This window comes from Nanorana parkeri, unplaced genomic scaffold (assembly GCF_000935625.1).
Source record: "Nanorana parkeri isolate BGI_ZX_2015 unplaced genomic scaffold, ASM93562v1 scaffold1477, whole genome shotgun sequence".
NCBI lineage: Eukaryota > Metazoa > Chordata > Amphibia > Anura > Dicroglossidae > Nanorana > Nanorana parkeri.
Genome location: NW_017307745.1, coordinates 187915 through 211202, shown reverse-complemented (window position 1 = coordinate 211202; position 23288 = coordinate 187915). Strand labels below are relative to the sequence as shown.

The following is a 23288-nucleotide window of genomic DNA, read 5'->3' as shown; positions in this document are numbered from 1 at the left end:
GTACAGGGCAGGTATGGTACTCTGTGTGATGCTGAACCAGTGTGCTCTGCCCCAGAACTAAAATGACTTCCAAGGGTGGGTAACAGCAGCATCCAGTGCAGAGTGGGAACCTCAGCTGTCCTGACAGATCCCTTCAACACCAACTTATTAATGGCCCAGGTTTACAGAGCACTGCTGTCCCATGATATGGCCACCTACTGCGCTACATACAGTTTCACAGAGGACTGGCTAATAAAAAATGGACATAAATCTTTGGAAAATAATTAATAAAAGTGCACTAGTCAATTCAAAAACAAAGTGATGTTATTACACAGTGATCTTTTTCCATGTATTTCTGAATTCAGCGAGCCATTGTTTTTCTTGTACAAAGTTTCTAGAAACTGTACAAATGGCCACCCACATAAAAGGAATTTGATATTCGCTGCTGCCCATAAATAGAACACAATTCATTAACTGTTAACAAGAATATACATATGAATATAATGTACATAAATAAATTAAATTCCTAAAAGTACCTTCATTTCAAATTCTCCTCGAAATCTAGAAAATCTGTACTTGAAGTAGTGACTTCAGGGAACTCTACTGAAAAGCTTAGAACTATATATAGGTATATACATGTATGTATGTGTATATAGCAAATGTTAAATTAAACAGCAATAAAATAAATAATCTCGTCTCCCAACCATTATTAGTTGCTATAAAAAGAAATTCTGATGTAATAAAACAAAATTCTTTATTGTTAGAAAATATGTCTCAGATTCCTGATTGCCCTACCACCATTTTGTACCCTCCCGCTCAGATGCTTTGTGTTTTGGCATGTGTTTTGGTTTTCACCTCAACGCTTTGTCATTGGAAGAAGTCGGCCTTTGAGCGCTGCCATGGCCTGGTCTGTGAGGCACTCTGCGTGCCCAGCTTGAGGTGGTGAGATTTGTAACTTTCTTTTAACCCTAGTCAGAAAATATCAGGACAGTTAGACCAGTCTTGTTTATCTTTGCACTCCCAATATCCTCCTTTGTAAACACACATTAGATCCCCAGTGTTAGAGTCGACCTTGCGTTCAAACCACAGCGGCTGATATCCTTCATAGTCATTACCTGCATTAAATGAAGATCAGTTAGTAAGAGCTGTGACAATACTGCATGTAATACATTATAGTCATACGACAACATTTATAAAACATATCATTCTACTGTACCTTCAACAGCCATTCTTTAACTGGGCTTGGCATTGTTTTAATGGCAGCTAAACTGAAGGACTAGATTGTACTTTCCTACCGATTTATATCAGATTTAAAGTTCACCTCTCAAGCCTTCCTCTAACTCTAACTTTACAAGCCTTCATTAATGCATTCTTGATATGTAACATTGTACAGAAACTATAACTTTTCAAAAGTGCTGTGCCTTTTATCATTAGAAAGAAGTTCTTGAGCTCTGCCCAAGTGACTTTTCCCTAGGCTGAGGTAATGTCATCAGTCTGCTGCTGCGAGGCGCAAACATTTCCTCAGTCTCCCGTCCCTCTGTGATCAGATGGCAGCTCTGTAACTTTGTTGCTATTCAAAAGGTGAGAGGCTGCAGCAGGGGGCTGATCTGTATCTGACATTAATGCCATGAATGGCACTTGTATCAGAATTTACATAACTGTCATGTCTATGCCAGCACCCCAGTCCAGTAAGTAGATGCTGACTCTGGATAATTCCTAAACAAAGACTCCATTCTTTTGCAGACAACAGCATAAGAAAGCATTATGCTGTGGGGGGATATATACCTGTGAACACTACACTTACTTTACTTAGTGTGGGTGCACTTAACATAAAAATATATATCTGCTATGCTGGGTCCATTTTACATAAAAATCAGAAATATCACAAAGTCCTAAATTTTGAACATGATGTTTTATTTCAACACCTTCATGACAGATTGTCTGGCAAACGAGTGAAAAGGGCAATTTCCATCCCATCTGAGGACCATTGCTGATAGGGTAAGTGGTTCTCCTTAAAGCAGAATTATGAGCAGAGTGAAATAAACTCATCCCCATAGTTAGAGCCGACGTGTGACACTGAAGCTGTCACACGTCAACTCTATTGATCACAAAGTGAGCAAAAACATACAGCTGATCACTCAGTTCCTGATCTTCTCCCTGCAGAGAGCGGTGGTTCCCTCCTCCCCTCTCCATTCCCCTAGGATTCCCCCCTCTCCTCTCAGTTTCACCAGCGCTGACTGGAGGAATGGACGGGGAGGGGGCAGGCACAGCTGTCAATCATGCAGTGGGGTGGATCCTGACAATATTGTCGGGATCTATCCCGCTGCATGATTGATAGCTGGCTCTGCTTCCTGACTTTGCACAGCTTTGAGCTGTCAGCATATAGTAGGCAACAGCCAGCTATTTGCTTAGTTTTGGGTCACAGGAGGACATTAGTATATGTGCCTGTAAAGCCTAACTTTAAATATAGTTCTATCAAAATTATTCTGAAAAAATACATTTGATAGAACTTTATTAAAAGTTGTTTCATTGCCATAGGGTGGATGCACGGTTTTGGTAAGGCGCATCAGTTGCGCTGTATTGTAAATAATAATAATGTCTCTATAATTTGGCAATACATTAAACACATTTGAGATATAAAAGTCTGATCGATATTTGATTCAAGGAATGGTAGTCAGGTCAGATTGTTAACCCAATCAAACTATGATTTCATTATGTCTCATAACACATATTTTTGTTTAATCAACCACATTTGTGGTAAAAATGTAAAAAAAATTAACCCCCCACCCCCCCAAAAAAAAGTAACCAAATACTGGATGTTAGATTGTAAATAAAACATGTATGATCTGAAAAAGTCCTGAAGGTCCATGTAATAAAATTGTTTTGACCAGAATACATTACATTATGGAGGTTAAATGTAAAACAGGAAGATGCCAGTTCTTCAAATCATACAATATACGTTTGTGTATGAGCAGCTACAATCATAGTCTGCTGGAGGAGAGAGCACAAACACTGTATACTGAAATTCTGCTGACATGAACATAAACTGGAGCACATTTGGACCACATCCTATGGCTATCAAAGATAAATTGCTTTGCTAAATTTACAAAAGGGGCGTGGCCTGGCGTAGCATGCGGTGAAACGCGCTTGTGAGTGCTCTGCGAAGAGGCTGTACCATATCCTGTAACCATATCCTATATCCTGAGCTATCTCCAACCTATATTCTGAATGTTGGAGTTGGAGTTCCCTATAATCTGGAGATCTCTCCCGCTGCCATGTTGCTGAGTAAACGAAACTCTGAGATAATTAACAAGCTCAACAAATTCTGACACACGGAAGTCGGCTCTGTTGTGGCCTCGGAGGAAGAATAGCCAGATCCTACATTGGAACACCTGGTGGCTGACACTACTAAGGTACTCCAGGCCATATCCCTTTGTCTCACTACTAAGATTGAGGAAGTTAAGTTGGATACTTTACTCATCAGACAAGACCTTCAGAACAGGTGTCTGAGGCAGGGGAGAGGATGAGTTCTTTGGAAGATCAGGTGCCGCCATTACAACAGGACTCCAGACAACTCCAGTCTCAACTACAGCCCCTGCTGCAAAGACAGGAAAACATGGAGAACTGCTTACACCGTTGTAATCTACAGTTTGTTGGCCTTCCAGAGAGAGCTGAGGGCTTTGACCCCACTACATTTCTGGAAAAGCTGCTGATATCTACTTATGACTGAGACAAATTCTCCTCCTCATTTGTGGTAGAGCGAGCTCATTTCTTGCCTCTTTGACCCCCTCCTCCGGGAGCCTCTCCTAGAACCCTTATTGCACAGCCTCCTACTTACAAGGACAGGGGATGCCATTTTGTGGCCTACTAGGGAAAATGCTAACATCGCTTTCCAGAACATCAACATCTCTGTGTATCCGTACTTCTCAACGGAGATTCAAAAGTAAAGTTCAAAGTTTACCTCAGCTAAGAGATGGCTTTGAAAACTGGGTTTTAAACATGCTATGCTTTACTCTGCCCACCTGCGTGTTATTGATGGGGCTCACACCACCTTTTTCAATCACCTGAAGGAAGTTTTCCAGTGGCTGGAAAAGCGTGGCAAATTATGGGAGTGTCAGCTCCCCTTTCTATGTTATTTCTTCTTTGATCATGTCTCCCTCTTGCCTGCTCTGCAAGTCTTCTATGTTGGACTTCGTGGTCAAGTTTACATTGCAGGCTATTGCACCTGTCATCTACAGAGTTTCTCTCCTTTCTTCCTCTATATGCTCCATGACTTCTCTTATTCGGTGAACTAATGTGCCTGGGATTACTTCATTTTTCCTTACCTCAGGGTATCTCATCAACCTGCTGGAGCAGATGCCCCTCACACCATGCTTGTATAACGCTTGATCCTGCTGCACACCACCTTACTGCTGACTGCATCCAGAGAAATTAGTTCAACTACTGTAGTATAAAGGGAGTTTTTTTTTTTTTCCCCTCTACCTCAGGGAGGCTGCAGTGGTGGATGCTACAGTCTCTGGTTCTCGATGGATATGTTATTCCTTTCATGATTTACATTTTGCTCCTTTTCGGAATGCTATGCTCACACTGGTTGGGGATTGTATAGAGTCAGGAGGGTTAGGAAGGTTTACCAAGTGTTGTGTCTCCTCCGTTATGCATATTTTGTGCACATTGGATTAATATTGCCTAACTTGGAAGGTGTAGTTGTCTTGCTGTTCCTTTTATTGTCCTCCTGCCTAACATTGCTCCTCTCATGGTTCCCATGGCTACCCTCAAATTGATTTTGTGGAACGTTAGGGGGCTTCACAATAAGGTTAAGTGCTCTGCAATATTGAATTTTGTCTAAATTTACAACAAAATAAAAATTACAGTCTGACAATATGAATAATATTGTACTTGTCCTACTGTCTTCTATTTAATGTTCTCCTTGCATGTTTAGCTATATTGTTTTTTTCCTCTACAGACATTGAGGTGCAGTACTACATGAGCTGTCTTCACTGAGCAATGGATAAGGCTCAAATTAAACCCCCAAGAAGCACAAAAATGGCACCAACATGTAAGCCACAGAATTGATATTCTGTGATAGAACCCTTATGTGCGTGTCTGAATAACATGCCTCTGGAGAAAAGTATATGCTTCTAAAGACTGACCCTTCATGTTATAAATAAAATAACAGCAGGTGCTTTACCATCTTCTAGAGCCTCTACAGCTTCTGCCTCTCGCCTTCTTCGCACGGCCCTCTGCTTCTCCTCCAGACGCTGCTTTTCCACATTTGCCTCATCCCACTTGCCATTCTCCATTAGCCTTTGGTCTGGCCTGTGTCGGCTATCGGTGGGGGCAGTGCTGTCATCAGGCTCATTAAGAGTAAGTGCAAGTTCAGAGAAAAAGTACATATTCTCCGCATTCTCACTGAAAGACATCAGAAAGAAGAAATCTGGATTTTATTATTATTATACAGGATTTATATAGCGCCAACAGTTTGCGCAACGCTTTACAATATAAGGAAGACATTACAATAACAATACAATTCAAGACAAGATGGTAAGGAGGGCCCTGCCTGTGAGCGCTTAAAATCTAAAAGGGAGGGAGAAGTGATACATGAGGAGGTAGCTGTGTGGGGATGAATTGTTTCAGAAAGTGATAGTTCAGTGGTTAGGTTGAGGTTATTAAGGCACATCCATATCTGCCAGGCATATCCCAGAGCTGGGGGCCCCACACTTTAACAAAGGACCAGTTCACTGTCCTTCAGACTTTAGGGGTGCCAGACTGTTGCCAGCTGGAACAGAAAATTCCCTGGTGACAGTAGGAGTAAACAGAATACCTAGCTTCTGTGGTAGTTGGAGGAGGAATAATGCCCCTATCACTAATATCAGTGAGGGAAATTATGCCCCCTCATTAGTGTCAGTTGAAGGAATATTGGCCCAATGGTGTCAGTGGAAGGAATAGTGCCCTGTTGTTGGTGTCGAGAATAGAGCACCCTGGGCTTTATAAAAAGGCAAGCAAAGGGCTTTTTTCATTTACTTGGAAAGTGTAATGAGGGAATTAAAGGAGAACTATGAGGTGAGTGCTTTTCACTCACCTCATAGTTCTAGCCGACCTGTGACAATGAGACTGAGATCACCTCTCGATCCTGTCTCTGCCGTGACAGGGGAGGGGCTGGATTCCCCTGGTAACGGGAGGACGCTAGTTTGTGTCCTCCCGTTACCCAAAGGAGAACTATGGGGAAAATCCCTGACCCCATAGTTCTCCTTTAACTCTGCTCTACTCTACCTTTAGCTTTCTTGATTCTAGTTTCAATACATCATTTTCAAAATAAAACAGAAAATATAAATCAAGCTTATCTTAATATCCTGGTCACATGTTTCCTTTACACCAGGGGTCCTAAAACATTACTGTATAAGCAAAGGGCCAGTTCACTGCCCTTAAGACTTTAGGGTCCAGACTGTGGCCAGTGAGAGTAAACAATGCCCCAGGTCCCAAGGTCAGTGGGAGTAAAAAAATAACCTAGACCCTGTGGTCGGGGGGGGGGGGGGGGGGGGATAATGCCCCATTGTTTGTGTCAGTGAAATGAATACTGTCACGTTGTTGGTGTGAGCAGGAAAAATAGTGCCCCAAGGGTTGGTAAAGGCAGACAGAAGGCCACATCTATAATATATATAACTAAACTCCAAGCAGACCACTAAATACACAGATGCAATACATACTGTATATGGGAGCTGTTTTACCTGCTACAGCATTAAAAGTATTTTCATCCATTAAATTCTGAGATTTCAATAGTCCTACCAAACAGCCCGAACAACCTGGAGATCTGACTGTTCCCTACTGTGGGTAACAGTATACTGCAAATAGAAGTCTTTCCCCTCCAAAGCAAGTTATACTCACCCATCCATGTTTCAAGAGTACCCTCACTCCAGGTAGTGCATGTGACCTTTCCCATGTGGTAGTGTTCTGGCTTGAGTAGTCAGTTACCAGGCCTGAATAATATCAAATGGGGATAGGCAGTGATGTCATCCATCCGGGTAAACACTTAAACAGGAGCTCACCCAGAGTGGACTCCTACAAGAGGAGGCAGCAAGGAGCATACAAATATTTTTTTCCAAAGAGCAGGGGCTATCAGGAGACATTGTCTATTTGCCTTTAATGGGCAAAGGGAAAGTGTCTGTAAGTAATACAATAAGGACTTGTCTCTGGCCACAGCCTGTGAAATGGACAGCGAAAGAGAAGCAGCAGAATGATGAGATTATCTTTTATGTGCACATGAGCACTGGTATACAATGGACTCGCTCCTTTTGCTGTATATTTGTCACCCAGTGAGAGATCTGCTCCATAGAGGATTGCAAGAGGCTGAAACCAGGTCAAATTCAGGAACTTACACTAGTTGCTTCTAAAAATAAATTTAATTTTTTTCTTTTTTTAAGGAATGCTATTTTTTTTTTTATCTGCCCGGAGTGCAGCTTTAAGCCTTTGTTTAATCAATCATCACATGTAGAATGCAAGTAGCAGGCATGATAGTTCAAATAAGCAGTTGAAATGCTGCCCCTAAATAGACCAACATTCCAATGTGATCCAGAAAACAATTTACTAAAGGAATGAGAGCCGTATTAAAAATAATGACAATCAAAAATGCAAATTATTTATTTTTGAAAGAAATCTCTCTATATATGGAAATTGTTCATCGTTCCAGTCATCTTATGTGTGTAGCAGAGTTACTGTAACATAGACATCACAGTGATTCCACTGCCCACTGCTCTCGGTGGTTGTTCACTCCTAAATATGTCTCCTCAACCACTGTCTGCCCAGAATGATTTTCGGTCATGTCACATCCGTTTAAGTATCACCCAATTTATCACAGTTTTACACCCATTCCATAAAACATAACATTTTTTGTGACATTTCAGAGCACCATTCTGTACTTGAGATTTTAACCAAGACCCACAGATATGGAACTGGTTTAAATCAGGGCCCCTCACACAAAATCTTTTTCCCAGTTTTTTGTGGTAAAATTAGGTACCTCGGCTTATATTCGGGACGGCTTATACTCGAGTATATACGGTATATCTGTCATTCGGCCCACTACTTGCTACAATTGAATAAAACTGGGTAAAATTTCAGCTTTTAATAAACCTAAAAAGAAAGCCCTCCCATTTACCTCTAACCCCTGCAGGGTTTTTATTTCTTTATCATGTGAAGCAAGTTATACTCACCTAATTCTCCAGTCAAAGTCCCTCGCTGGTGCCATTTCCAGGTACAGGGGAATGCTAATTCAGCGCTGCAATGATCCCTTGCCAGTCAGTCCCCTACTGTTCCCTTGCAAAGACATCACTCTTCTTCTGGATCATGGGAGGGCCCACTGCTAGACAGCCAATAGGATGTGTCCATGTCACGCAGTAACATGGACATCCAAAGTAGGGCCCTGCCAGATATAAACAAAGGGAGAGAGAAGACTCGGCAATGGATGCTCACGTGACCGGACTTTTGTTGAGTAAAATGGGCATTTAGATTGTTTACTGCCAGCGACAAGTTATTTTTATCTCCAAGATGGGCTTTAAAAGTACAATAATAGCCTGGTCCCATCTGATAGTGAATCTGCAAGATGTTACATCCCTGCCATAAAGGCTGCCCACAGCCTGAAGTGGGGAGACACAGGTATGAGACACACCTTGAAGTGCTTGATGCTGAATATTTTAGGGGCAGGTGTAGTTCTGCAAGAGAGCAGAAACTGGATTCACTAGCTGCAGGACTAGTAAGTATTATTACTTTTTTTTTTTTGCAACAGAGTCACTGTAACTTCCATTTTAGCTTAAGGCATCTTTTATCCATGCTACAAAGATACAGATACCAGAAATCCTCATATATTAGGTCCACTCCAGAGTAAAAGTCAGGTTTAAAGGTCAGTTCCTAGTGCAGCTCATTTTTTAGCCTGTTTTTGTCCTTTGTTAGACCTTACTGATGCCCTTGTTTTAAGTAACTGTCATTATAGCTATTTCATGAAAAATATTCTGGCAGCAAAGGTTAATAAAATCTGTGTGCATGCAGCATTAGAGGGATGCTGGCTTATTACAAAGTGCAGAACAGACAGTATGTGTGTTAAGAGCGCTACTACTGTTTGAGTGCAATTAAACAATCATAAAATGTAACAATCCTGTTTCACACTTAGGATGAACAGGATACAAAAGTGACTCACTTTTAGATGTCCTGGGGAGCCTTGGAGATGGTCCGAGAGAAACACTATGACAGACAGACATCTAAAAGGGAGTCACTTTGTATCCTGTTCATCATAAGTGTGAAACAGGATTGTTACATTTTATGATTGTTTAATTGCACTCAAACAGTAGTAGCGCTCTGCACACATACTGTCTGTTCTTTGCTAACACAGGGTTCCTCTCCCTGTTTCTAAGAGCCGCACACTGTTTTCACAGCCCGGTTGGAAGCCTAATTTGTACCTTTGGTAGTGCGCTTGTTCCTTTTTGTCCGTGCTTTTATTACAAAGTACAGTAAATCAATGCAAAACATTTCTATTTCAGAGTCACTTCAAACACAAAAAACAAGATTAGTAAAAATCCATATATTAGCACTATAAACTGATGACCTTTATTTAAGGAAAGCCTGTGTTCAGAAAAATATACAGACTGCCATTGCTGATCTTTCCTCCTCAAAATGTCTTCCTTTCACGCTGATCAAAAGACTAATATTTGAAGCCACTAACCTAGGTCAAGAGTAAGAGACTTACCTGCAAACTGGTCCCTGCTCAAAGATGCACGCACACACGTGTATGCACTCCTATGCTAAAAGTTTCAGGCAAATGCATTTCGGCACATAGACGACTGCATAGGGACGCACGCTTGTTAACTCACGGGAGCATGCTCATTAGCGTGCTTGCTTTGCCTAATAAAACAGGCAAAGGCCATGATCAAGTTGCTTAGTGGTCGTCAGCCTGTCCCTGTGTTCTGTTCCTGCATTCCAGATCTCCTGTGTTTGAACCCAGCTTGTGACCATTGCCTCCTCCTCCTTCTGACTTGGTACCTCAACTCTCTGATCTCCCGTATATAACCCTGGCTTTGAACCTGACTTTGCTCCTGGTCGGCCACTTGGCGCATCTCCTCCATCATTACTCTGAGCCACCTCATCCAGCCAGTGCTTCTCCAACTCCACACCTGTTGTTTGATCTGGTTCCAAGAGATTCAGGTGTCATCTTTGTCCTGCAAACTCACCAGCTGGTCCAACAACCTCAAGGGCCTCTGTGAAACCCAGCCAGCCACTAGTAACAGCGCCTGTGCCTCTCCCCGTCCTTACATCCCCTGTCACCACCTCCAGAGGTGTGGGACTAGAGGTGCACGGGTATCCCCCTTCTCAGTTGGGTCTCCATTCAAATATAAGATAACAAGTATGCAGACCAGGTTTTCTGTCTCCATGTGTTTCATGCTTTTCTGGGTCACTTGACTCAGAGACAGACAGGCAACTAGTGTTTTTAGAAATAAACCAGCAGTGGCAGCCAACACATTTCCCTCTGCACAAATAGGCAGCAAACAGTTTTATCAATTTAGTGTATTTAAACCAATGAGATTTGGCTTCAGGATACTGCACATACTTTGCCCCGATATCATTCCCTAAAATTATAAATAGTAATGCATAGGGCTGCGGAAATTAACGATTAATTTCTCGATTAATCGTTAAACTTTTTGATCGATTAAAATTATTTTGATCGCTAATGAAAACACTCACCTCTCCGCCGGCTTCCGGGAGTCCCATCGGAGATCCGGTGACGTCACTGACATCGACGTCACCGGACTCCTCCCCCCTTCCCTAAGTGGCTCCATCGGTTAACGAAGGGAAGGGGGGAGGAGTCCGGTGGCGTCGATGTCCGTGACGGCTAACGAAGGGAAGGGGGGAGGAGTTCGGTGACGTCGATGTCCGTGACGTCACCTGACTTCCCCCCCTTCGTTAGCCGATGGAGCCACTTGGGCCGGTGAGTTTGCCGAAGAAACTTTCTGCACGAGCGCCAGCCAAGGCATTGGCCAATACACATACAGCACAGCAATGAAGTAATAAAATTAACTAGGATCACACTATTCCAGCACGTTATTATTCTGAGTTGCCCCACTCAAGCAGCGGCCATATTGAGTGGGCCACATGAGATTAATAACGTGCTGGAATAGTGTGATCCTAGTTCATTTTATTACTTCAATGCTGTGCTGTATGTGTATAGGCCAATGTATTTGGATCTGTATGTGCGTTATAATTAATCGAAGTTAATCGATTAAAAATGTTTTCGATTAATCGAACACGGAAATTTTAATCAGTAACAGCCCTAGTAATGCAATCAAGCTCGATTTGCTAGCTGTTTGCACTCAAGATACTTTATAACAGTGCATCTTGTCATTAAAAGCCATTACAGTCAATCAAAATTTCCTTTAGCTGCAACATCACATGCATATTTGTGTTCATCTGCACATGATTTATTGATATATGGAACATGTAATACATTAAGATTATGTCTAGGAATCAAAAACTTAAACATATAGTATAGGCTTCTTGTGGAAGGAGCTACAGGAATATTGAGTTGTCAGCTAAATATACGTTGGCCCTCTTATCTTGTATTCCCCCCCCCCCCCCCCATAGCAAATATAAACTGAATTTTAAATGTTAAGATGAAGAAACTGAAGTCTTTTGAAATCTCACTTTTCAATATACTGTGTTAGCTTAAACACCATCAATGCAGCAGCCAGTAATCTTGGTATAACCACTTCAGGCCATTTATATACTGTACATACGACGGCCCTGAAGCAGTTAAAGTGCACCGGTGGCCAGACTATGGACATTAAACTATTTACATACCCAACAGTAAAAGAGCTTTACATCAAGTAGTCACACACCTATAGCGGTTTGTAATGTGAAGTAATTGAAGATCATCTAAAATCACAACAAAGACTCTGAAGTCAGGTATCAGTTTGCTTCTGAGACCCCTTTCACATGGACAGCCCAATCAGATTTAGTTTTTCAGGTGGATCTGATTAGAAGCCCAATGTAACTCTATGTGCAGCTGGATGTAAAATGGACATCTGTCTACTTCTGAGTCCGTTCCGTAAAAAAAAAACAGAGAAGGTTTGCATCCTTCTCTATTTTTTGGGCCCATAGACCTAACCTGGGTCCATTCGGTTCAGAGCAGAGGGATGCCTGTGTGAAAAGGGCCTAACTGCTTAGAAACATCTACTGGTTGTTTATATTAGAGGGATGGCAGCTTGCCACGATCTTCTCTCCATAGAAAAAGCTAACATTTCTGTACATCTGTTGCAAATTTGCAAAAAGTACATTTGTTCACAATGCCTTCACCTACAGATGTGAGTGAGGGCTTATGATTTTACTGCTTGTAAAATGTAAATACGTTAGCGTGCATAGTCTGGACACAAGTGTATTTTTAAATTGTCTTCTTTGAAATAAATCTGTCATGAGAGAAATACAGGGGCTGCCAATGGTGACCTCATGCTGACAGGTTAACATGAGAGTTCACCTATGTCAGGGATCCCAACCTGAAAGAAGCCATTTCAGGGAGGTGTCCTTCTCATTTCAGGGCACCTCCCATCCATCCGCGGAGGGGGGTTAGGGGGGCTGGGAGAGAGCACCCCCCTGAAATGATGGCAGATAGCACAGGAAGCAGTAGCTTCTTTGCTATCTGCAGGTTTTTTTTCTGATTTTGTTTTTAGTATTCTGACAGTTGCAGTCGTCAGAATATTTAAAAAAAGGCATAAGAATGCATAGCTAGATTCCTATTGGCTATTGCACTTTGCAATAGCCAATAGCAAACTAGCTATTGCACCCGCCCTCTGCTGCTTTCAATCACCAGAAGAGGACCTGATAGAAAAATTCAGGTCCCCCTCTGCTGATTGACAGCAGCAGTGGGCGGGTGCATTAGCTAGTTTGCTATTGGCTATTGCAAAGTGCAATAGCCAATAGGAATCTAGCTATGCAATCGTATGCCTTTTTTTTTCTTTTCTGACTGACGGTCAGGCCGCGCGTCCCAATGTCAGAAAAGAAAAAAAAAAAACGATCGCAGGGTAAGTGTTTCTCTCCCGGGCGGCCGGGAGCCGCCATCCAATAGCGGGAGACTCCAGGAGCGTCCGGGAGAGTTGGGATGTCTGCCTATGTGACCATTAAAGAAGCACATCTGCTCAAAATATTTGTGGTGAAAACCCTTATACTTTGCAAATAAATGTCTCTGAATTCCCTGATCCTAGCTGGTGTATTTAGTAAGGCAGTACGAAGATCATAATTCTGACAAGTGCAGAAATCGATATCAGCCAACAGAAACCATCTCCAATCTGATTCCAGAAAGCATATTTGTTGCTATGGGTTACTACACTTTGCAATGCATAAATGAATCTGCATTACTCACTTTCATATGTTCAGTCCCTATTACCTGTGTCTCTTAAAAACCAGGTGAAAGAAAATAGAAATGAATCTGCATTGGCTGTCCATGTTGTAAAGACTTACGGGAGAGGGTATTTCTTCCACAGTAGCTTTGGCGGAAGGGTTTGGTACACAGTCTTCTGCTTGCCTTCTCCACTACCATTGCCTTGACTGCTTTGCACAATCTTTGCACATTCCATCTTTTCATCCCACGTTCCTGATAGAACATAATGTGCTTTTCCGTTTGCATCAGTCACAACCCCAGTGACCTAAAACAGATCAGAAAAGTAAGTCAGCTGCAGTTTTATTGGGAGTCTCCAAACATATATGTCATCTAAAGTCATCACAGTACGGCTAGTAAAAAAAAAAAAAAAAGAAAGCGTAAAAGGAAGACTGCAGGTGTTGCACATAGTCAGATGCTGGAGGTATCACATCCATTTTCCTTTAGGTTGCCAGCCCTGATACTGAATTAGAACTGATCCACACATTTTATTACCAGCTCCCAGCAAAGGTGACTTTTTTTTACCTGAAAAAGTCTCCTAACAGCATATTGAGCACAGTACTTCCAGTGGTCAATTCCATTTCAATGTAAAATCGGAAAAGTTTGACTCTACTGTATCTCTAATGTATTTACTCTATAAGCCATATAGGAAGTAGACAATGCACCCCATATAACTAGTAGACGATGCATGCCATGTAGGAAGTACCTAATGCATGCTATATAGGAAATAGACAATGCACCCCACATAGGAAGTAGCTGATGCATGCCATATAGGAAGTAGCTGATGCATGCCATATAGGAAGTAGCTGATGCATGCCATATAGGAAGTAGATACTGCACGCCACATTAGGAAGTAGAGGATTCATGCCACACAGGAAGTAAATACTGCACACCATATAGAAAGGAGATGATGCACGCCACATTAGGAAGTAGAGGATGCATGCCACACAAGAAGTAGATACTGCGCACCACATAGGAAGGAGTTGATGCCCGCCACATAAGAAGTAGATTCTGCGCACCACATAGGAAGTAGTTTCTGCACACCATATGGGAAGTAGATACTGCAGGCCACACAGGAAGCAGATAATGCACGCCACATAGGAAGCAGATAATGCATGCCACATAGGAAGCAGCTAATGCATGCCACATAGGAAGTAGATACTGCACGCCACATAGGAAGCAGATAATGCACGCCAAATAGCATACAGACTATGCATGCCACATAGGAAGTAGATACTGCACGTCATATAGGAAGCAGATGGTACACGCCACATAGGAAGTACACAATGCATGCCACATAGGAAGTAGATAATGTACGCCATATACGAAGTAGAAATGCACAGAACAGCACCACCCACCAAGTCCTATTCACATGAATGAATTAGCCAGGTACAGAATGCCTTACAACTGTGTGTACAAACACTTCACAAATCACATCCAAGAGATTTTATTAGCATAGGACATCAAGCTGTATGGATGAACTTTGTTTTATTTGGAGGCGTTTTTTAACTTTTCTTTTGAACAGGTGACAATAAGTCACAAGGCCCATTATATGCCAAGCTTTTCTACACACAGTGTTTCTTCCAGGCTGCTGCAAAATGCTAGTTAAAAGGGAGGCTTCGTATGCAAACAACCATATGTTCACTGTGTGCTTAGTGGCAGATGAAGCTGGTTTCATCTAAACAGTCTTCTGTTATAAGATGGTCCTAAATGGGTAGTAAATATTTCCATCCTTTAGACAGTTGTGGCCAAACAGGATCCTACCTTGGCTATCTGTGTGGGAGCTGGCACCGTCTCTCAAAGTGTTCTGATCCCTCCAATATGCACACACATCTTTATATGTGTGTGCTTTGTATGTGTGTGTGATGTGAATGTTTTGTAGTAAAATGGATTATGAGGTATCACGGCATTCTATGCAGTCAATATCTCAGAAATGTCAATATACAGACTTCTAAGCTGCTGTCATTCAAGGAATGCAATATTGATGAGTCTGTTGACAAGCATTTGCAGCAATCACTAAGCTTAGTATGGCAAGATCCTATTGCTTCGATTATTTATGCTGACCTGAAAGAAATCTATAGCTTACAAAAAGTAAAAGAACAAAGGAGACGCAATTGGCAGGAATTCATTGAATTTAATAAGTTCACAAATGAATTCCTTGTTTCAGTTACACTATAATCTGGGCAATACGTTCACAAGGAAACATCTTGTTAAATGCCAGGTCACCTCTTTCTACAAGAAGCTGTGTGTGTGCAAAATACATACTTTTAATGGCAAGCAAACAAGGAACACTGATGAGAAATATACAGTATGAACATGCTTAATGCTGGGCACACACCTTACAACCATGGCAAGACTTTTGTCTTGCCATGGTTTAAGGTACTTAAAAAAACGTACGATCTGCCTATCTTGGACAGGCAGATCGTACCCAATCGGCATTGCGGTCATCGGAAGCCCGCCCCTCAGGGGGGCGTGGCTTGCGATCATCGCAAGTACGATCTGCCTGTCCAAGATAGGCAGATCGTACGTTTTTCTATAAACCTTACAACAGGGGTAGCCAAACTCCGGCCCTCCAGCTGTGGTGGAACTACAAATCCCATTAGGCATTGCAAGACTCCCGGAGAAAGATGCATCATGGGATTTGTAGTTTCACCACAACTGGAGGGCCGGACTTTGGCTACCCCTGCCTTACAACCATGGTTGTAAGGTGTGTGCCCAGCATTACTCTACAAGGCAGCAATCAGCATGAAGCAACTGTGTCACTACCTGCTGGGATTCACGTAATGCTTGATCAGTCTGCTCCATGTCATTTCACTACACATATGCCTGATAGGCACTAGCTGCTCTTTAACTCTTTTGTGACCAAATGTAAGTGTTGCCCAGGACAAACTTAGCAGCATAAGTATGACTCTGACTAATTAATATAACTAATAATAGACCAACATTAGTCTATAACAAGGGTAGGCAACCCTGGCACTCCAGTTGTTGTAGAACTACAACTCCCATGAGGCAATGCAAGACTCGGACTGCCCCAGGCATGACTCGCAGAGGCATGTTGGGATTTGTAGTTTCACCACAACTGGAGTGCCGAGGTTACCTACCCCTGGTCTATAATGTTTTAAATCCAATTCAGATGTTTCTCATGACAGACCTAGTGGAGCAGCACTCCTTAGCCACTTCTGCTCTGCAGAGTATTAGTACTTCCTACTTTATCAATTGTAGTTCATGCAAACATGGCAAAGTTATATTAATAAGGGCTCCAAAATGCTATTTTGTCATACTTATTGTGGTTACCTTCACTCGTTATATAGGAAATTAAAATTGACATATGAAACCGTAATACATTTTGTTGCATGTAGTCAGAAATGTATAATGCAGACTTCTAAAACACACATTTGATGGCTGTTTAATAAATACATAACAAATAAAGAAAGTGTATTCTTTGGGCTGGGCACAATTATATCTTACATACGGTACTCTGTCATGTTTAGATCTGACAATATAACCTATTAATAATTTTGTTTAAATTCCTGCTGCAGGAGGACATCTATTATGCAAACAAGCTGATCTCTTAATGCAGACTTCAACAATTATTTTGAGTCTGTGCTTGTCCAGGATGAAGATCACTGAGAATGAGTGCTTGCCATGTTTCCGTTGCATCATCATGACTGACAGCGTAGCTTATAGGTAAAAAAGGAGAGAACAGCAAGCGGCAGCAATTCAGACCTTCACAGTTATACAGCCGAGCAGGAACAGTGACTACATATAGGTCTATTTTCCCTTTACTTTCTTCAGATATGTATGTTTTAGAGGCACATGACCCCTGAAAGAAGTATTTTATTTACAGACAAGGTTGTTGTTTATTCGTAATCAGTATGGGGATTATGTCAAGTGGTCAGTCTAGATTCAGACAGTGCTTAATTGTGCTCTTCTTTGAAGCAGCTCTAGCAAATAAGCAGGATATACAGTATACTATATAATAGGTTTTATAAAGGGTGTGTTTGGCAACACAGTCTTCTTTCATAAGCTTAAATGGGTCTAAAATACCAACTGCAGCTAAGGGCAAAATCAATAGGTTTGCCTTAATGCTCCCCCCCACAGCAGTATATACTCACCTTTCCTTCAAACCCCCCGCTATTCCATTCAGAATATACAAGGGAAGACATTTAGGTCTCGTTCACAACTAGGCGTATTGCATATGCGCGTATGTCGCGCGACCGTCGCACGTTTTTTTTTCTGCGATTCGCGGTAAAAAAGTTGCGCGACAAACGCGCGTTTCCGAAGGCTACTTGGCTGTATCCCAATGGAAACGCGCAACAGAACGGCCCAAAGTAGTACATGTACCTTTTCAGGCGTGGGCCGTTTTGTAGCGCGTTAGGGACGGGCGGAAATACACCAAGGTGGGAACGAGACCATTGAATACAATGGGATTTATATTTTTGAGCGTTTTGTAGAGCGTTCGTCGAGCGTAGAACGCGCTACGAAACGTTCAGGTGTGAATGAGGGCTTAGAGTCACAGTCTTGTGCATCTTCAGTAATAATATCTTTACAAACTGTCGCACTTGGCTGTCCAGGTATACATATGCACAGGACTGTAAACCTGTTGCAGAGACTTTGCTGAACTAGAAGCAGCCTGATGTGTGACTAATTATGCTACTAATTTGCGTGAAAAAAATTCCCCCAAGGTACCTGATGTACAGGAGCATGTGACTGTGCTGGTGATTGGCCCTGCTTTGTCACGAGGGACACTAAAGTGAACCTATATTATACTTTATATGTGCAAGTGATTGGGTACCTGAATCACAGGGAAACAGATGGCTGGCTTTGACAATTAAACAAATTCCTGACTGCTATAGTAGCTGGGAGTCAGTTTGCAGGTCAGTGCTACCACAATTCTTATATTGGTGGCAGCAAAAGGGTTAAGAGAGAACTATGGGGTAACCTTTTTATCCCATAGTTCTCTTTAGGGTCATGGGAGGACATATACTAATGTCCTCCTGTGACCCAATTATTATATTGCCCGCTATATACTGAGAGCGTCACAGCCGGGACAGATCCCGGCAATACTGTTGAGATCCACCCAGCTGGCTGATTAACAGCGGGCTCTGCCTATCTAGAGGCAGAGCCTGCTGTGCCCACCCCCTCCCCGTCTGTTCCTCCCATCAGTGCTGGAGGACCGGAGAGGGGAGGAATCCCTGTGGGGAGCGGTGACTGACTGGCAGGTAAAATATCGGGAAGTGAGCAAGCAATGGTATTACTTACTTTGTTGCGTTTTGCTTTATTGTATGTTAATTGTTCTGTATGCCTGTTTGTTTCTTTTGTGTGATACATTGTTTGTATTTTTCTTTTTCTATGCAAAAGTAATCAAAAAATAATTTTATAAAACAAATGTAGGTACTTACACTGCCTGCTTTAAAAAAAATGAATGAGCTATGAATGAATACAGAACTGCATTCATATTTTCCTTGAGTTCAGGTTTAAGACACATACATGCCTGAAAATGCACACATGATTCTTACAGCATATATTCTGCCACATTACCTTTCTTGCAATGTCCCTTGAGAAGTAGCTGTATGGGGTGAATTTCATTTGGCATTTGTCCTTGGTTTTATAGTTTGTAATTTCAATATCTCCAGACTATAGAGGAAAAAGGAGATTATAAAATTAAAACTGTATGCTTAAAATGAAATAAAAACCAAACAAAGTCAAGCACACACCCTGTGACAACCATAACAGTTGATCCTTTTTACTGTGAAAACCGCTTTATTAGCTTATTTCAAATTGAGAAAGTCATCACGTCTTATCTATCTGTATATGTCTTACAAGGCAATTGGCAGCTACAGAGCCTACATTCAAGAATCAGCTGTACGTCTTATGGAACAAGGAACACGTTCTTTTTTTTCCGGCTGGCCTGTGTCCTAAAGTGTGTGAATTTTGGTATTTATGTGGATTTTCTGTTAAAGCTAAATAATATCTGTAGAAATATTTTATGTGGGTCTTGCTTATTGTATAGGCACTAAAAATGGTTGACTTGGATATCTGTCTCATGAATGTAGGGACACATTGGCACACATTGACACAGACCCCTCACTAGATATAATATAATCCATATAAGCTCTAATCATCTGCCTTTCTTAGGACAATACTAGGGCTACAAGTTTAAACCCAAATTACCTTTGACCCCATCACTATTGTGCTTAGTTCTGCGATTTATTTTTAAAAAATGCATGAGAAATTCCTGAAGAAAAAAAACCACGCTTTCCCAAAAAAAATCTATTACGGATATCATTGTTGACATTGGCCACGTTCAAAACATATGTGTGGCTTTGAAATAGTGGCTTTGCCAGAATAATTATTTTTTATGCTGTTGTTTTTGCTGTCTCTTCATTCACATTTTTCTATGTCCTAGAGACTGTACTTTCTCCAACTGACTCCAATGATAGGCTACATTGCCAGCAAAATGTTTAAAACATATGCCTGGCAATACAGAAGATAGACACAAGTCCATCATCAAAGAGGCACAAATGGCATTTCCCAAACCCCCTTTTTCCTCATTTTAAAGGCAGTTCCAGATTTTATTATATTCTATTTCCATCCGTCTTTTAAAGGCAGAAAGAACTGTAGGACAACAGGACTCGTATGTGTGCAATAAAAAAAAAGCAAAAAAAGGATGGAACTAGTGGGGTGGGCCACATTCTTAGAAGCCTATATTATCCTTCTTTACTTATAGGTAACTACATTCTTATTTAAACGGTTTAGACATAGTAAACTGACCTGATCTATCCAGAGCTTGCCCACAATGATGTTATGGACAGTTGATGTGACTTTCTTCCAAACGTAGTGGTTCCCACTGGATGGAAAGTCCAGATGGATATCCCCTAATTAAAGACACACAGACTGAATTGAATATTTTGGAGCCATTGGTAGCATTTCGCTTTTACATTGTATACTGTCAGTCTCTAAATATGTTACTTCTTACAATTACTTTTCAGTTTACTCAAAATCAAACCCAGCCAGTGTTCATTCGGTCTTACCTAGTGGCATAATTGAGAGATATTTGCCCCTGAATTTACTGGCAATTGTAATTTCTTGCCATAGACTCCAGCCATTCTTGGAGTAAACATGATGTGCAGCTGCTGGCGGGTGGTGACTGACCTGCCAAAAATAAAATGAGATCATTAACTGAATGCAAATGCTGCAAATGTGTTTGTGTTTTGCATAACTATTTGATGTGGATTGGAAAGGACAAACATCACATTAAAATGACGCAGCTATGACAGGCTCCTCTGATTTTTAATTTATGTCAGCCTAGTTTACTGCAGTTATTTCTCAAGAGTAAAATGGTTATGCAGAGTTGAAAGGGACCATAATAACAAGAAAGTTCAGAAATCTTTGAAATGATTGGTATAGTGAAGAATTGTGAGCACCTGTTTAATCAACCCTTCCACCAAGAATATACTTGTACTTCTCAATAAACTGTCCCCTTCCTGTGCAGAGTAGTTCAAGTGTCTATCATAAGAACCAACCAGAATGCCTCATCAGAAACAGTAAGAACCAAACCTTCCTTCTTAAAAGGAGAACTATGGGGTTAAGGCTTCCCCATAGTTCTCCTTAGGGTAACGGGAGGACACAAACTAGCGTCCTCCTGTCACCCTAGGCTCAGTATACCGCGAGCTGTAACTCGTGGTATACTGAGACGCCACAGCTGAAGCGGATCCCGACAATTGTGCCGGGATCTGCCCAGCTGCGTGACTGACAGCTCGCTCTGCCTATATAGAGGCAGAGCCAGCTGTACCCGCCCCCTCCCCCGTCCGTTCCGCCAGTCAGCGCTGGTGGATCGGAGCGGGGGGGAATCCAGCCCCTCCCTTGTCACGGCAGAGAGCCGTGACAGGATCGAGAGGTGAGCGAACGCCGGTATGTGTTCGCTCACCTCCCGATCTACTGAGCCGACCTGTGACAGTCTCATTGTCACAGGTCGGCTAGAACTATGAGGTGAGTGAAAAGCACTCACCTCATAGTTCTCCTTTAAACAGCCATTTTCATATGGAAGATTGATGTATTTGTCTGCTGTGATGCAGACAATATTTATGAAAGGCGCTCTAATAAGTAAGGCCCATTGTCATGTGCAAAGATTTAAAGAGAAAATATAGTACAGCAGTTTGTCAATTTATAACCTTCTATTACATGAACACGGGTGTAATCTGTTCCTGCTTCTGTTCACAAGGGACTGAGCCAACTTTTTTTTCGAATCAATGGTGGAGTATCAAGAGATACACATTTGGTATTTACAATATTTGGAGTTCTCTTTTTTTTATATCAGATGCATCAACCACTTACAGTGTATAGAGTATAAATGGGTGATACATATACTATTGAATGCCTGTGGTCTCCCATCTGCTGAGGCCCTATTGAGGACTACCAGTCCAATTTGACATTTATCTTGCTCCGCTTGTGAGTATATTGTGTTGTATTATAATCTTTTACCAATAAAAAGGATTATTGCACCAGGTCAGGTGCCCGGTGTTTTCTCTTCTTTCCTATGCAGTGTTCAGGATCCCTTATCTTTTACGGGGTGGCCGTGCTGGATTCCAAGTAACTCTTTGGACCACAGGAGGGTTCCTTTTGGTTTTGGTTGTGTTTATTTGGCGCTGGTCAGTCGTGGTTATCTTTTTATAGCTTTTATTTCCTAACTTGTTCAAACAAAATGGTGGCTACTATGGGCAACATCAATATTTCTTTACTTCTGGTAAGTCGCTCACTGTGTCCTTTATTTTTGGGGGTAACACAAGCCCTCTGTTGTTGCCATTTAATCTAGGATTCCACAATTCATTGAAAATTTTATAGCTGAACTATGTAGTATTTTGCCTGTAAAAAAATATTTTTTTTCTGTATAATTCCCTAGAAACACAAACTAATCTCCGTAATTCTGCACAGCTGGGATAAAATAGGTTAAGCCATCATTGCAAACTTGTAGAGGCATAAGTGACGTGTGTTGTGGATGGATGTAGTCTGGCGGCAAATCGGTTCTAGCATGGATATTTTACAATGTCTTTCTTGTGAAAAATAGAAATGTCTGGACTTCTGTTTTTTCCAGATCAGTCAATATGGATTTAGATATGTGTAGAAGTCCTGTCTGCAGGAAAGCTCAGGGTAATTAGACTCATCTTTTTTTGGTCAATGGCTCATTCCAGCTGACAATTGATGAGTAATATGTTTCACAGTTTGAGTGCTTATCAGTCTGTATTGATCGGGATGTCATAGAGAAACCAGAGCAAGATAAAATATAGTGCCATCCATATAAAATAGATACACTTCCTGTAAATAATGCACATGCCACACAGAAACAGCAGCTTCATTTTTAAAGCAGGGCACACATGTACTTTAATGTCACTTTTGTACTGGGTAGACATGCACACTAAAATTTTATAATATGGCAACTGTATTTGGTAAAATAAGGAATAGGTAAATGTAGGCTAAATGAAAATAAATCTATTAGTGTATGGTCAGTTTAAGGCCTGACCATGACCATGTTTTTTTTGTGTTCACTAAAGTGAGAATAGCCTGCAAGTAGCCCAAACTACTCTATAAAATGCACTTTTGGCATTCATACATTGAAACAACCCTTCCTTAATTTGTTTAAAGTCCGGTGAGGTATGTTTAAAGCTTATTAGGGTGCTGTCTCGAGCTTCCCTCTCCAGGACAAATCCCACTTGCATTATCAGGGAGAGGAATAAAAGGTAATATACCATTTGCCAAAATCTTGGCACACAGTTTGACATCCACAATGGGGAGCGAAATAGGCCCATAACTGGAAACATTGGTAGGGTCTTTTCCGTTTTTTGGCAAAAATAAGATACACAAATACAGTGTTACAAACATAAAATTTACTTCAGAATAAAACTGC

General features: G+C 41.5%; 1 protein-coding gene across 1 annotated transcript in view; it reads right to left on the bottom strand.

The window, feature by feature from the left end:
• Window positions 1-603: 603 nt before the first annotated feature.
• LOC108798451 (oxysterol-binding protein 2-like) overlaps window positions 604-23288 on the bottom strand; it is a 199984-nt gene continuing 177299 nt past the window's right edge. The window contains exons 9-15 of the mRNA XM_018570208.1: window positions 20419-20539; window positions 20159-20262; window positions 18926-19021; window positions 13468-13652; window positions 5168-5388; window positions 4945-4971; window positions 604-1094 (exon numbers count right to left, since the gene is read on the bottom strand). Coding sequence (XP_018425710.1) covers window positions 952-1094; window positions 4945-4971; window positions 5168-5388; window positions 13468-13652; window positions 18926-19021; window positions 20159-20262; window positions 20419-20539 — 897 coding nt within the window. The 3' untranslated portion in view covers window positions 604-951. The remainder of the gene's footprint in view (window positions 1095-4944; window positions 4972-5167; window positions 5389-13467; window positions 13653-18925; window positions 19022-20158; window positions 20263-20418; window positions 20540-23288) is intronic.